Below are 13,336 nucleotides of genomic sequence, written 5' to 3'. Positions count from 1 at the left end.
TAAGAGCTCCCCTGGCAGAAAAGAAAAGTTGCATGGTTTGGTTATTTTACAATAAAATGTAGGATTTATGAGGTGTGGTTATAGAAAAAGAACATTAAGTACATTTGAATGTTTACATTATCCAAAAGGAGCATGTTGATCCCCTTTTAAATACACATTCAGACGTCCTGATATGATATCAATAACAAATATTGCCGTTTCACATAGGCTTTAAAAGGATAGATACAGGCTGTTATAAAAAAAATTGACCACACTAAATACTAGACAACAAAACACTGCAAAAAAAACTGTATAGCAGTTCAGTTTGACAGTCATTGGAGGTATGTAAACCTGCACACTGAGTTCCCATGAAAAAACTAAATCAAGTTGAGTAAGTGACTTGATATTTCAAGTTGAATAAGTCAATGACGTGACATTGTTTGAATGAAGAAAGTCCTTAATACATTGCATGGTTTCTTGAATAGCTGAGGTTTTGTCAGAGTCTGAAGTTGCTGATGGGAATGTCTCCAGCTGTCAGTGGAAGTTTCATTATTTGCTGACACTCATTTATGAAGCAAACTCGTATTGATACACGGTTGATAGGGAGACAAACTGTACCAATAATGCAGAAAAACTCCCAGATCATGCGGAGATAAACCCACATACACAGACACACACATAGCTCTGAGACCTACCCGACCATGTGCACCATGAGGATGATGTAGAAGACAATGAAGAGGTTGTGCGTGTACCAGAAGATCTCATAGTTGGACAACCTGGAGGATGGGGGGGCAAAATAACAACTATTTTCAAAGTTCTTCTAATTCATACCTGGGATGTTTTTTTAAGAGAGATAATTACCCAAAATAGATGTAAATGAGGAATAATAACATTGTAACATGATACAAGAAAACGAGAGACCCAAAAAGAGCAGAGACAACAAAAGAAGAAAGCCAGGTCAGTTTGTTCAGGACTAGACGCACAGACTCCCGGCTCAGAGAGCCTGAGTAAGCAAGACATCAGTGGTCAATACTAAAGGGGTCTTTACACACAACGACCCCCCCCCCCCCCTAAAATAAACATTGCAAATAGTGAACACCATCAAAACCCTGTATTGATCCTGTTTTACTACCACTTCTTTCATGTTTGTTTTCTTTACACATGTTTCTGTACAGGGACACCACGAGGACTGAGCAGCTTGGTTCAATTTAAATCAAAATGTCTTTGTTCAACCCAGTTAGGTGGTCAGTGCCTCATAATCCATTGACTGCCCTCATATTTGTTGTGACTTTGGGTTTGAGTACATTTTTTTACTGATTGGGGCTGAACATAAGACAACAGATTTAGCTGAAAATCATTTTTAAGGAACTAAAGTTAAATTATCAAATATAAGTATTACATTAGAAAGGTAAGTTGAAATAGAAAAAACTCTTTTTTTTCTTTTTGTCACGTAATGAAATTACATTTTATGACAAGCTTACATTTAAATACCTTCAATTAGGTCTGGGCAATATGGAGATAATCTGGATATGTTTTACACAAAATCTCAATATTGATATTGCGACAATATTGTACAGTTGACCCTTTTTACTCAATGAGATTTTTGATAAGTAATCATCAGTAATGTGGATAGGATGACTATGTGGGTGAAGAAAAATAATAGAACAGCTGAAACAGTCCGGTAAGTTCAGAAAATGAGCATTTCACTGTAATGCAGCTTACAAAACAGGAAAAGATAACACGTTTTACAATATTGATCCTGTGCAAATGGCAGTTAGTTGGCTTTCTTTCCACGCCTTTGCTTTCAAATGGGCTCATTAAGTCCCCTTTTCCTCTTCCGTGGACATAGTGACTAAAAACTTCTCAACAGTATGCTATTAGCAAAAATATTAAAGGGTAAAAATCCAGAGGCATATCCTCCTGTAATTCACATAATATGTTGAGAACCTTGTAAGCATAATGTGGTTCATATCACTTAATCATTGTGGTGCACAGAGGCCTTCATCCCACCTCTTGAGCCGCTAACCCCAACTCTTATCTAAAGCCTTGAGTGGTCTGGAAAAGCTTCTTTTCCTCTGTTCAATTTATACTGAAGATAGCAAGAACTACATACAGGCATGCACGGACGCACGCCCACACACACACACACGCACACACACACAGAGTAGTGTGACCCTCTATGACCTGAGTAATGACAGAGCTGTGAGTGGAGCACTTAGTTAGGATTTGCTCTGTAAGAGACGTCTGTCAGCATGTTTACCTAAGGTTTCCATCCTAAATGTCTCGCTCTCCCTCGCAAGATAAACTCAGTCGGAAAGAAAAAGAGAAGAAATGAAAGACGTATCACAAAGAGGCAGAGACACATATGTGTAAGCACAAAAACCAAGGCTCCAATATGACTCCCATTCATTTCAATGAAAGTTGCTCACACAGCGAACAAACCCCAAAAAGTTTTGCATTGAGAAGACGTCACACACATAAAACGTGATCTTTAGGATGCAGCAAGCTTTTACAGGTGGTGGTGTGGTTGACCTACCGTACGCAGTAGGAGGAGGATGTGAACATCAGGAAGAGGATGAGAACCAAGAGGACGCCTGTGAGTCCTGAGACTAATGAAAATCAGACAATTAGATAGCAGAGACAAAATCAAATGAACATCCCTAGACACATACACGTGAGACACATGTAAAGGGAGATGTCTGCTCATGATGATATTTTGGTATGATATTAACGGTAAGAACATTTTTTTGAATTTTTTTTTATTTACAATAACTTATTTCACCCTCTAAGACCGCAAAAATACAGAGAAAAGAAAGACAGGACTAAACGCAGCATGACCTCCTGTCCTCGTGGCATAAAGCCACGCTAATCAGCAACACATTTACCACCTACATTGCTTCACAAGAAGAAGAAAAAAACATACCAGCATACGCATGCATCACACATCTTTTGTCTTTACACAATACTGTATAAGAAAGAGTAGTTATTCTTACTTGTGGTCAAAATGATCAGTTTGGGGTCCTGGGAAGGAAAACAAATTGTCCACTTAATGCACTGTTTGGTCAGTTGTGCAGAGGCGAGGTGCAGGATTGATATTTCCCTCTCAAGCTCCCTATTTTTTCATTCTTCAAACAACTACTTTGGTCAAATTCCATGTGCGCAACTGAGTGAAACACCATGAATGTGTTTCAGCAGGTCGAGGTAAGATTGGGGGTTGTCGTTGTGATGGTTCTGGTTAGAGGGCCATGGGATACATCAAGTCAACGAGGGTCCTCACAAGTAGGAAGTGTAAATCTGTGTCTCACCTCTCCTTTGTAGCGAGCCAGATTGAGAGCAGGAAAGTCCTCTGAGTAGCGTCCACTGAAGTTGACCACATTCACCAGGTGAGCAGAGACGTGTACAACTACAGAAGAAGAGAGAAAGGGTCACACAATGCTGATTTAAAACACACATGTTGGTTCACAGACAACAGCAGATATACCCAACAGCTCCTCTACTTCATGCACACACTTAATTATAAAAGGTCAAAATTAGCTGCGAGTGGACTACATCTCTTTGTCTATTCAGCAGAAAGTCAGCAGAACATTCTTCCTGACTCACACACACCTCCCTGACATCATAGGCTAAATATGCAGCCGTTCAACAGCTGATGGAATTAGAGGGCGTAATCATGAGACACAAGGGTCCTTTTTTCTCACTTCGACTGCTCCCCCACACTTCCCCCTCTCTTTCTTCTCTCCGTGTCTATGCTGTCTCGCTGTCATTTGTTGTCTAAGAGCTGTGGAAATCCGAGATTAGAACATGAGCTTTGTGTGTGTGTGTGTGTGTGTGTGTGTGTGTGTGTGTGTGTGTGTGTGTGTGTGTGTGTGCGTGTGTGTGTTTGTGAGTGTGTGCGTGTGTGTGGGTGTGTGTTGATAAGTTAATGGCAATGATTAAATAAGAATTAAGCTAACAGATGATGCAATTGTAAAGGACAGATGCCAGATCGTTCAAATGGCTCTTAGGATGGAAATGTTATTTGATCGGTCACTTTGCTCCAACCTGAAATATCTCAACGTTTGTCATGATTGTTTTGTTTTTTATGTCTGCAACTATTAGATGGTTTGCTAGGAAATTTGGCATAGAGGATGTATCCTAAATACTTTGGGTGGATTGCCTCTCACACCATCATCAGGTCACAAGATGAGATAAGATGGTGAACATTGTGAGCAGTTAACCTACTAAACATCAGCATGTTCACATTGTCATTATTAGCAGGTTAGCATGAGGACGTTAGCATTCAGCTCACACGCAAGCGCAGCCTCACAGAGCAACTAGCGTGGCTGTGGCGTGGTTTGACAGTCTAAAGGGCCGTCCACACAAAGACTAGAATGATAACTGTGTGTCAAAAAGTCCACTCTCAGGGTGAGTACTTCTGTTGTACCGTTTTATCAGGATTTTGCTTTTGCTGCTCTGTCTGTCAAAGCACTTTGTTAACTCTGTTTTTAAAGGTGCTATATAAATAAAAGGTATTATTATCATCATTATTACACAGTTGTATGATATCTTCTATAGTTCTGGAGCTGCTGTGTGAACTTTACATTTAGAACATAAAGGCTTTGTGCAAAGACATGCACATCTACTATGCAGACAGCATATACTGAAATACACTAGATTGAGTTACACCATGTGTAGGATGTAGTGTTTCCAGAGTTTGACCCACACTAGAAACGTAAGTCATGCTTAATCCATTCCCTTCAATGTCCATGAAGTAAATACTAAATCGCTGAAGAATCCCTTTGAAATCAATTCCCTCTTCCTGTACATGCTGTCTGGTGGAGCAGCAATGTTTTAAGTAGTTGGACAACAAACTGTGTTTGTCTCTACAACCCACATCCCAACACTAATCAACCATTGTTGATCACTGTGAGGAAAAGCACATACTGTGTGTATATATATATATATATATATATATATATATATATATATATATATATATATATATATATATATATATTAGGTTGTCTCTTTCGTGAGAACAAAGGAGTCTCGTGTTCCTGTACAGATATGAAGCCAACTTCTTGGCGAAAAATACACAAATGAATAAGAGGAGGATGCCTGTAAAGTAGAGATCCAGAGGACACACAGCTGCTAGAAGCTCCCATGATGTCATAAGGAGTCTCAGAAGAGCAACAAAACACACACACATGCACACACACACACACACACAGACACACCCACACACAACTAGACAGTTAAAACACATGACCAGCTGAAGGGACATCACAGCTGGTGCGCAGAGAATGCTGAGGCAGCCTCGATCCATTTATCCACACTTCACACACACCATAGACACACACAGACACTGACACACACACTGTATTACATCAAGAAATATGAGCTGCGGTGATTCGTTTTTACCAGAGAAGATACATATGGAAACACCACATGCCACATGAAAGGTCTTGCTCTTGTCCAGCAGTCTGCGAGTCTCTCTGCTTGATACCTACAGGAGCAGATGGTTTTATAACACAGACAATAGCATTAACTTTGTGGCTGGGATTCAAGGGAAATACAACGCGCATAACTCAATTTCAACTTATCCTCTTTCCCTTACGACATTTTACATACATTCAACTTTATGTCTTTCAAAGTGACATAAGCAAAGAAGTATGCACATTTCTAACTCAGTAAACCCTTTCTTCCCATCCCTCTTTCCTCCCTCCAGCCCCGCCTCTTTCTTACCGTGTGTGTTCCTCGGACAAAAGTGAGCAGGGAGCGACACATGGGCAACAGCACCAAGCTGCAGTTCAGGTTCAGCACGGACGCAGACGCCCTGCTGATGCACAGCCCTAGCTGGGAAAGACAGACACACACACACACACACACACACACACACACACACACTGTTAGGCAGACAGTTGTTGAAAAGGGGGCTGATGCAGCCTGATAAGGGTTTGGAGGATTAAGATTAAGACTTTTGGGCTGTTCCTATTCAAAGTGCACTCTGGGGGCTTGAGGCATGACTTCCACGCCACACAGGGTTATTTAAAACCATCTTTGTCCTTCTCAGTATGAAGGCTAATAATCGTTTTCCTTCATCCGTCTCTCTTCTGAGGCTTTGCCTTTAAACAGAACACTATTATTATGACACACAAAGAATTGTTTAGAAGAGAATTCAAAATATCTTTATAAAAATCTAAATCGACAGGGGTTAATCTATTTTAAATGTTAATCAATAAGACATTTTAAAAAATGTAACTTCAAAAGTAAGTTTAAATTCAAAAGATTAGTTCCATTTCTACTGTTAAATGCAATTAAACCGAGTGCAAAGACATATATTTTAAGGTCTGCTTAATTCTTTGTTTTCCTGCTCCAATGATCCAGGGATTTTAAAGTCTGAAACTGTGGGCCTTGTCTCAAATGGGCAAATTAAAGGCACAACTGTGACTGAACTCTTACCGAAGAATACCCTAAAAATGTCATCATTCAGGAGTTGTAGGGTACTTTTCTTTCTATGCTGATTCATTCACTTTTATATGAAACTTTAATAACAATCCACGGAAAAAGTTAAGTCCTACTGATTATAAAAATATGTGTGTCAGATTTGACTGACTTGTGACTCCAAGAAGAAATAGCTTAAGCACTTTAATTGCCTACATGAGCTGTGTGTCACAGTCACTGCTGCTGCAGCAATCGCCAAATCAGTGGACCGCACTGCAGTAAACAACTTCCTGTTGTATTTAAAACACCAGCATACCTTTGCCTTTCACCTCACAGAGTATGTTTTTTTTATTTTGCAGTTCTTTCTTGTAGTTTCTCTACTTCATGTACCTGCAAGCCTTCTCAAAGGCTAATCTGATCTAATGCACCTCATTTGTACGTCACTTTGTGCGAAAGCGTCTGTCAAATGAACAACTGTTAATTATGCATTCGTACTACATCTCTGAACATCTGAACTGATACAGCACCTGACCAATGTACCTGAAATGACTTGGGAGCGATGTCCGCTATGTAGTCTGTCTTTACAAATCTCAAACTACAGCTCAATAATCTAAGACGTTGTCATGCGGAAACACTGGATGTGCTTTGGCGTCTGCTAAACTCAGGACATTTAAACCCTTTCTTGGCAGCCTCTTTGTGCACCGCTGGTGCCGTCGCTACTGATTATCCCTAAGAAACTCAAACAACTAGTGTGAGAGATGAAGGTGAGTGAGTTGATCAGAGATCGAGGTCATGTGTGAAACTGTAGTCCAACATTTTAAGAGATACTCCATCCCCAAATCGTTTGAGTATTGACCTCTAACCCCTTGTAGACTGAAAACGTGGTAACGCGCGCGTCGATAACGTGAGCGGTCGGTAAAGCACGCGGTCGATAACGTGAGCGGTCGGTAAAGCACGCGGTCGATAACGTGAGCGGTCGGTAAAGCACGCGGTCGATAACGTGAGCGGTCGGTAAAGCACGCGGTCGATAACGTGAGCGGTCGGTAACGCACACGGTCGATAACGTGAGCGGTCGGTAAAGCACGCGGTCGATAACGTGAGCGGTCGGTAAAGCACGCGGTCGATAACGTGAGCGGTCGGTAAAGCACGCGGTCGATAACATGAGCGGTCGGTAAAGCACGCGGTCGATAACATGAGCGGTCGGTAACATGAGCGGTCGGTAAAGCACGCGGTCGATAACGTGAGCGGTCGGTAAAGCACGCGGTCGATAACGTGAGCGGTCGGTAAAGCACGCGGTCGATAACGTGAGCGGTCGGTAACGCACACGGTCGATAACGTGAGCGGTCGGTAAAGCACGCGGTCGATAACGTGAGCGGTCGGTAAAGCACGCGGTCGATAACGTGAGCGGTCGGTAAAGCACACGGTCGATAACGTGAGCGGTCGGTAAAGCACGCGGTCGATAACGTGAGCGGTCGGTAAAGCACGCGGTCGATAACATGAGCGGTCGGTAAAGCACGCGGTCGATAACATGAGCGGTCGGTAAAGCACGCGGTCGATAACATGAGCGGTCGATAACATGAGCGGTCGGTAACATGAGCGGTCGGTAAAGCACGCGGTCGATAACGTGAGCGGTCGGTAAAGCACGCGGTCGATAACGTGAGCGGTCGGTAAAGCACGCGGTCGATAACGTGAGCGGTCGGTAAAGCACGCGGTCGATAACGTGAGCGGTCGGTAAAGCACGCGGTCGATAACGTGAGCGGTCGGTAACGCACACGGTCGATAACGTGAGCGGTCGGTAAAGCACGCGGTCGATAACGTGAGCGGTCGGTAAAGCACGCGGTCGATAACGTGAGCGGTCGGTAACATGAGCGGTCGGTAAAGCACGCGGTCGATAACGTGAGCGGTCGATAACATGAGCGGTCGGTAACGCACACGGTCGATAACGTGAGTGGTCGGTAACATGAGCGGTCGGTAACATGAGCGGTCGGTAACGCACACGGTCGATAACGTGAGCGGTCGGTAAAGCACGCGGTCGATAACGTGAGCGGTCGGTAAAGCACGCGGTCGGTAACATGAGCGGTCGGTAAAGCACGCGGTCGATAACGTGAGCGGTCGGTAAAGCACGCGGTCGATAACGTGAGCGGTCGGTAAAGCACGCGGTCGATAACGTGAGCGGTCGGTAAAGCACGCGGTCGATAACGTGAGCGGTCGGTAAAGCACGCGGTCGATAACGTGAGCGGTCGGTAACGCACACGGTCGATAACGTGAGCGGTCGGTAAAGCACGCGGTCGATAACATGAGCGGTCGGTAACGCACACGGTCGATAACGTGAGCGGTCGGTAAAGCACGCGGTCGATAACATGAGCGGTCGGTAAAGCACGCAGTCGATAACATGAGCGGTCGGTAACATGAGCGGTCGGTAAAGCACGCGGTCGATAACGTGAGCGGTCGGTAAAGCACGCGGTCGATAACGTGAGCGGTCGGTAAAGCACGCGGTCGATAACATGAGCGGTCGGTAACATGAGCGGTCGGTAACATGAGCGGTCGGTAACATGAGCGGTCGGTAACATGAGCGGTCGGTAATGTGAGCGGTAACATTTCCAATATCCAAATTGCTGCCTTTAGAGTTTTTGTGTGCAGACGTTTTTCAGTGACCCTATGTCATATGGCCTTTACGTCACTGTAGCCCACAATAAGTACAGGATCATCATCATGAGTGGAAAAAAGACGGCAAAGACCATTCATACGTTGATGTTTTACGTGAATTGCTTAATTGCAGCAATAGATATTTTTGGGGGCAGTGGAAACAAACTGTGAACACAACAGTGACATGTCATCCATCATCTTTTGTGTTGCATATGGCTATTTACACATCCGGCAGTTACAGAGCAACATTAATCATTGATTTAGAGCCCCGTTTGTGTCAAACCTGATGAATGCACGTCCAATATTCTGTCTGTTTTTGGTCTCCACCAACTCCTGAGAGGAGTTTTTAGAAGTTTTTAGAGCTTCGTTAGTAGAAATAACACTATGGGAGCCGTGAGATTGAACCTTGAATCTCGTTTTCCTACCAATCTCCAGCAATGCGTGCCAATTTCCGTTTCTTTGCAGAATAAACTTCCCTCTTTACAGGAAAGAAAATGTTAGGTTTAGGCAACAAAAGCACTTGGTTAGGTTTAGGAAAATATTGTGGCATTGGTTAAAATAACTATGGAAGTAGCGTTTAGTATATACAGAAGTTACTTTGCAAATCAATCAACGTTGTGGCTTCAGGTTACACGCGGTATACAAACAGCGGTCCCCGAGACAAAGGTCTGTTGTTTTATCTACCCGTCCACATCGATCTGCTGCATATATGGCATCTGTCGTTCTTTACATTTACTTGTTAAGGATTTCGTGGGATATATATACGAATTTCAGTGCATTACTTTCTGTAGTTACAGCGGCGAGCCGTGTATGAGAACAACCTGGACTGAAACAGATAGAATTGCAAGGCATACTGCAAGGTTTCTGAAATATAAGAATGGAGCAAACAAACAGGTCAAAGTGAAAATAGAGCAAGTCAAGGATGACACTTAAAGTCTGATACCTTTAACCTAGAAAAGTAGCTGACGGCAAAACCACAAGCAGGAGATCTGATATCCTGCTGTCACATATCACACACACACATACACACACAAAACCAGGTGAATGTGATAAGATGCTTTTAGAAGATGCATTTAAATTCTCTTAAGCTGCATTAAAGCTTCAAAATACATCTCAATCTTGCATGTATGCACACAGACACACAGACACACACACACACACACACACACATACTCTAGCCCCGCGGCAAGGCATTCAGTCAAAGCCAGCGGCGTGCCCACACTTGTCCCTCTCTCCCCGGCGCCTCCCACTGTAAAGGGGGAGCATGAATAGCTCACACATGCTGCCTTCTGACAAATATTACCCTTTCTTGTATTCCATACTAGACACAACTCTCCTGCAAACAATTTTCCTTTTGTATATTCTTCACTGACTGAATACTAACACAGGTCTTGAAAATTAGGGAGCAAATAGCTGGCGAATAGCAACAGGCAGCATCTTGAGCTGAGAACGTCTCAGGTGATTGGAAAGTAATGTCAGTGACATTTGTGGGATTTTCTCCAAAGGCGAGGAGCATTTGCTCTAGCACAAAAAAACAACAACACACACACACGCGTGCACACAAATGCACCAACATGAACTTGTGACAACAATTACAGCAACGCTCGCAGGAGCCAAAGTGCATCAAAATATAATGTCTTATTCTGCGTGAGTTCGTGCGAATTTGTGCCCGAGCTTGTGTCACTATTGGACCGGCACAGACTGGGTAACCTCTAAACACACACTCACACACACACAGTTGTGGCTAATTGCATGTGACAGTCGGCCATCCATCACAAAACCTGAAAACCTGATCCTGTGATATAAATAGAAGTCTCTGAAGCAGCATGTTTCTTCAAAAACAGAGATTTAGTCCCTTTACTTACAAAACACTTACAGTCAGACAGCTGTCATCTAGGAAGGTACTAGACCAATTTAGGGGGCAATTTAGTTACTATTCATGTGTCACTGTGGACGCTGTAATTATTACTACATGTAGAAATCTTATGATTTGGCATTTTTGCCTTTATTTGACAGTTTCAGAGACAGAGACTAGAACTGGGGGGAGAGAGAGAGGTCTGACATGTACGAAGGCTGGAATCAAACTGGCTACACGGCTACGAAGGCGCACAAATCTAGGTTCATCTCTGTGTACACAATAACACACTGTGTACCCCCAAACACAGTCCTGAGTATAAATCTAATCAAGCATAATAAGTGACAACACCTGTGTGAGTGGACCGCCAGGTCTGTAGGAGCTTTACAAATAAAACAATTGCCTGGATAAGAAATATTCAATATTTTACTCAATAGTTAGCAATAAATCTGACAGTTATCACATTTTGTGACAACACTAACAGGTGTAGTTTCAAGCAACTGTAATTCTAGCATGTGTAAAATGTGACACGTTGCATTGTGGGGAAAAAGTAGCGTGCACAAATGGTCGGAGGTGAAACATAGTAACGACATAGGAAGAGGGGGGTGATTTCAAACCCAATGTTGGTCTTTTTCAAAGCAAACCTTTTGACTTGTGATTGGTGAGAAAAGCACAGGGGTTACTAATAACATTAACGATGGCTTGCAATGTCAGTGTGACGTTGAGTCAGCATGCACGCAACCAGGACCCTGAATTCATCCATCCTTATTTTATTGTTTACACCTGTGCTTTCCCCAAAATGTCTGCCATAAAAACTACATCAGCATATATTTGGGATTTGTATGTTGTGTCAGTCATTACGTCTCGCTAATGATGTGTGTGGGATTGCATGTAACAAGCTGAAGCAGATCAATATAAACTTGTCAGGTTTCCTCCCAGGCCACAGTGTGACTTTTAGAGAATAAATAAACAATATGAACTTAATATTTGATACCAAATCTTTTGTTCTGTACATATGAACGTTAGTTATCTAAAGGTCCAGGTAGTATTGTTTAAACCTTTTCACAAGTATACAGTAAAGGAAGAGGTTCACTTGCAGATAAAGATAGCATTTTTCGTTTAGATTCGGATTACAGATTATAACTGTAAAAGTATTGGGTAATGAGCATTGATAATAAATGCAGTGTGCCATATGTAAATGTGTCACGTCTTACCCCGAGCATCTTGTAGAGATAGTGATACTGCTGTCCAGTGAAATACAGCAGAAAGGTCTTCAGGAAGAGCCAGGTGTTCGCCCCCAGCCACAGCATCTACACACACACACACACACACAGTCTGAACTACATCCTTATTTTTATTACCAGGAGATAGATACATATAGAACATAAATATAATAAATTCCAAATGTGTTCTGCTGGGATGTCCCACATTTTATGTTTACATGTAATCTTTAACAAACAATAAATCCATAACATATAATAGTTGTAGTATGGATGCAGCACTTAAGGCACACACTAAACTCACTAAGACCATTGACAAACTGACTAAGAGTCAATTCACTAAGGATGGAAGTTGGTAGAAAACGTCGACATAATTTGCAAGTTTTAGTCGCAGGCAAACCAAACAGTCTACTCTCGTAGAACAGATGCACAACAAAAAACTCAACAAAAGTTTCCCCACCAGGACAAAGTGCTTCCCTCCCTCGTTGGCGAGCCAGCTCCGCAACGACACGACCATGATGGACCTTCACTGGCTCAGCAGCTGCCGCAAACCTTTCCACCCACGCGTCGGTGTGCCTGAGAGCTGAAGGCTCGTCCTCCTCGCAGCTCAGCGCCCGCCTGACTGCCGGTGTGCAGCGTCCACAGACCGGCCGGTGTCCGCTCCGTCCCCCCGCCTGCACTCCTTCGCTACGCCGCTGACTGTCTGCCTGCTCCGAGCGCAGTTTGCTCCCCCGTCACCCTCTCACCCCTCACCCTCTCACCCCTCACCCTCTCACCCCCTCCAACTCCGACAAGTCTTGGCGGTGAGGAGCTCCGGATGAAACAAGGCTCGAGCCCTCATCTCGTGTCAGTCTGCTTTACGGCACGTTAAGGTGAGCCGCGTCGTTAAACAGAAGTGACCTTGTTGGTTCGCTTTATTCCTCCCAAACAGACAGAACAATACACATCACGCCACACTGCTCCTCTCTGCCACTAGAGGGCGCCATAGTCTTACAATAAAGTGCACTCGTATCCTCACCTACTGTAGTACACTAATAAGCACTACTTATGCGAAATAAATCATCTACAACTAATATGTGTTGTGAAAAATATCATTGATAAGTGAGACCAATGATTACTTATTTCAGGTCTTAACATCTTATTAATTAAAACTTGGAATGGCAGATAGGATGATTCAAACTCTTTATAAATGATGTATTCACTATTAGTGAGA

General features: G+C 43.1%; 1 protein-coding gene across 3 annotated transcripts in view; it reads right to left on the bottom strand.

Moving 5' to 3' along the window:
- LOC117741648 (NADPH oxidase 4) overlaps positions 1–12,850 on the bottom strand; it is a 21,307-nt gene extending 8,457 nt beyond the window's left edge. For all 3 annotated transcript variants that reach the window (XM_034548807.1, XM_034548808.1, XM_034548809.1), the window contains exons 1-9: positions 12,584–12,850; positions 12,118–12,213; positions 5,704–5,814; positions 5,380–5,464; positions 3,285–3,382; positions 2,973–3,000; positions 2,516–2,588; positions 675–755; positions 1–11 (exon numbers count right to left, since the gene is read on the bottom strand). The exon at positions 1–11 is cut by the window's left edge and continues 149 nt beyond it. In XM_034548807.1, the coding sequence (XP_034404698.1) occupies positions 1–11; positions 675–755; positions 2,516–2,588; positions 2,973–3,000; positions 3,285–3,382; positions 5,380–5,464; positions 5,704–5,814; positions 12,118–12,213; positions 12,584–12,640 (640 nt within the window). In that variant the 5' untranslated portion in view covers positions 12,641–12,850. The remainder of the gene's footprint in view (positions 12–674; positions 756–2,515; positions 2,589–2,972; positions 3,001–3,284; positions 3,383–5,379; positions 5,465–5,703; positions 5,815–12,117; positions 12,214–12,583) is intronic.
- Between the last annotated feature and the right edge of the window lie 486 nt (positions 12,851–13,336).

This window comes from Cyclopterus lumpus, chromosome 13, assembly GCF_009769545.1.
Source record: "Cyclopterus lumpus isolate fCycLum1 chromosome 13, fCycLum1.pri, whole genome shotgun sequence".
Lineage (NCBI taxonomy): Eukaryota > Metazoa > Chordata > Actinopteri > Perciformes > Cyclopteridae > Cyclopterus > Cyclopterus lumpus.
The sequence above is the reverse complement of the archived record's forward strand: the minus strand, read 5'-3'. Positions and strand labels throughout refer to the sequence as shown.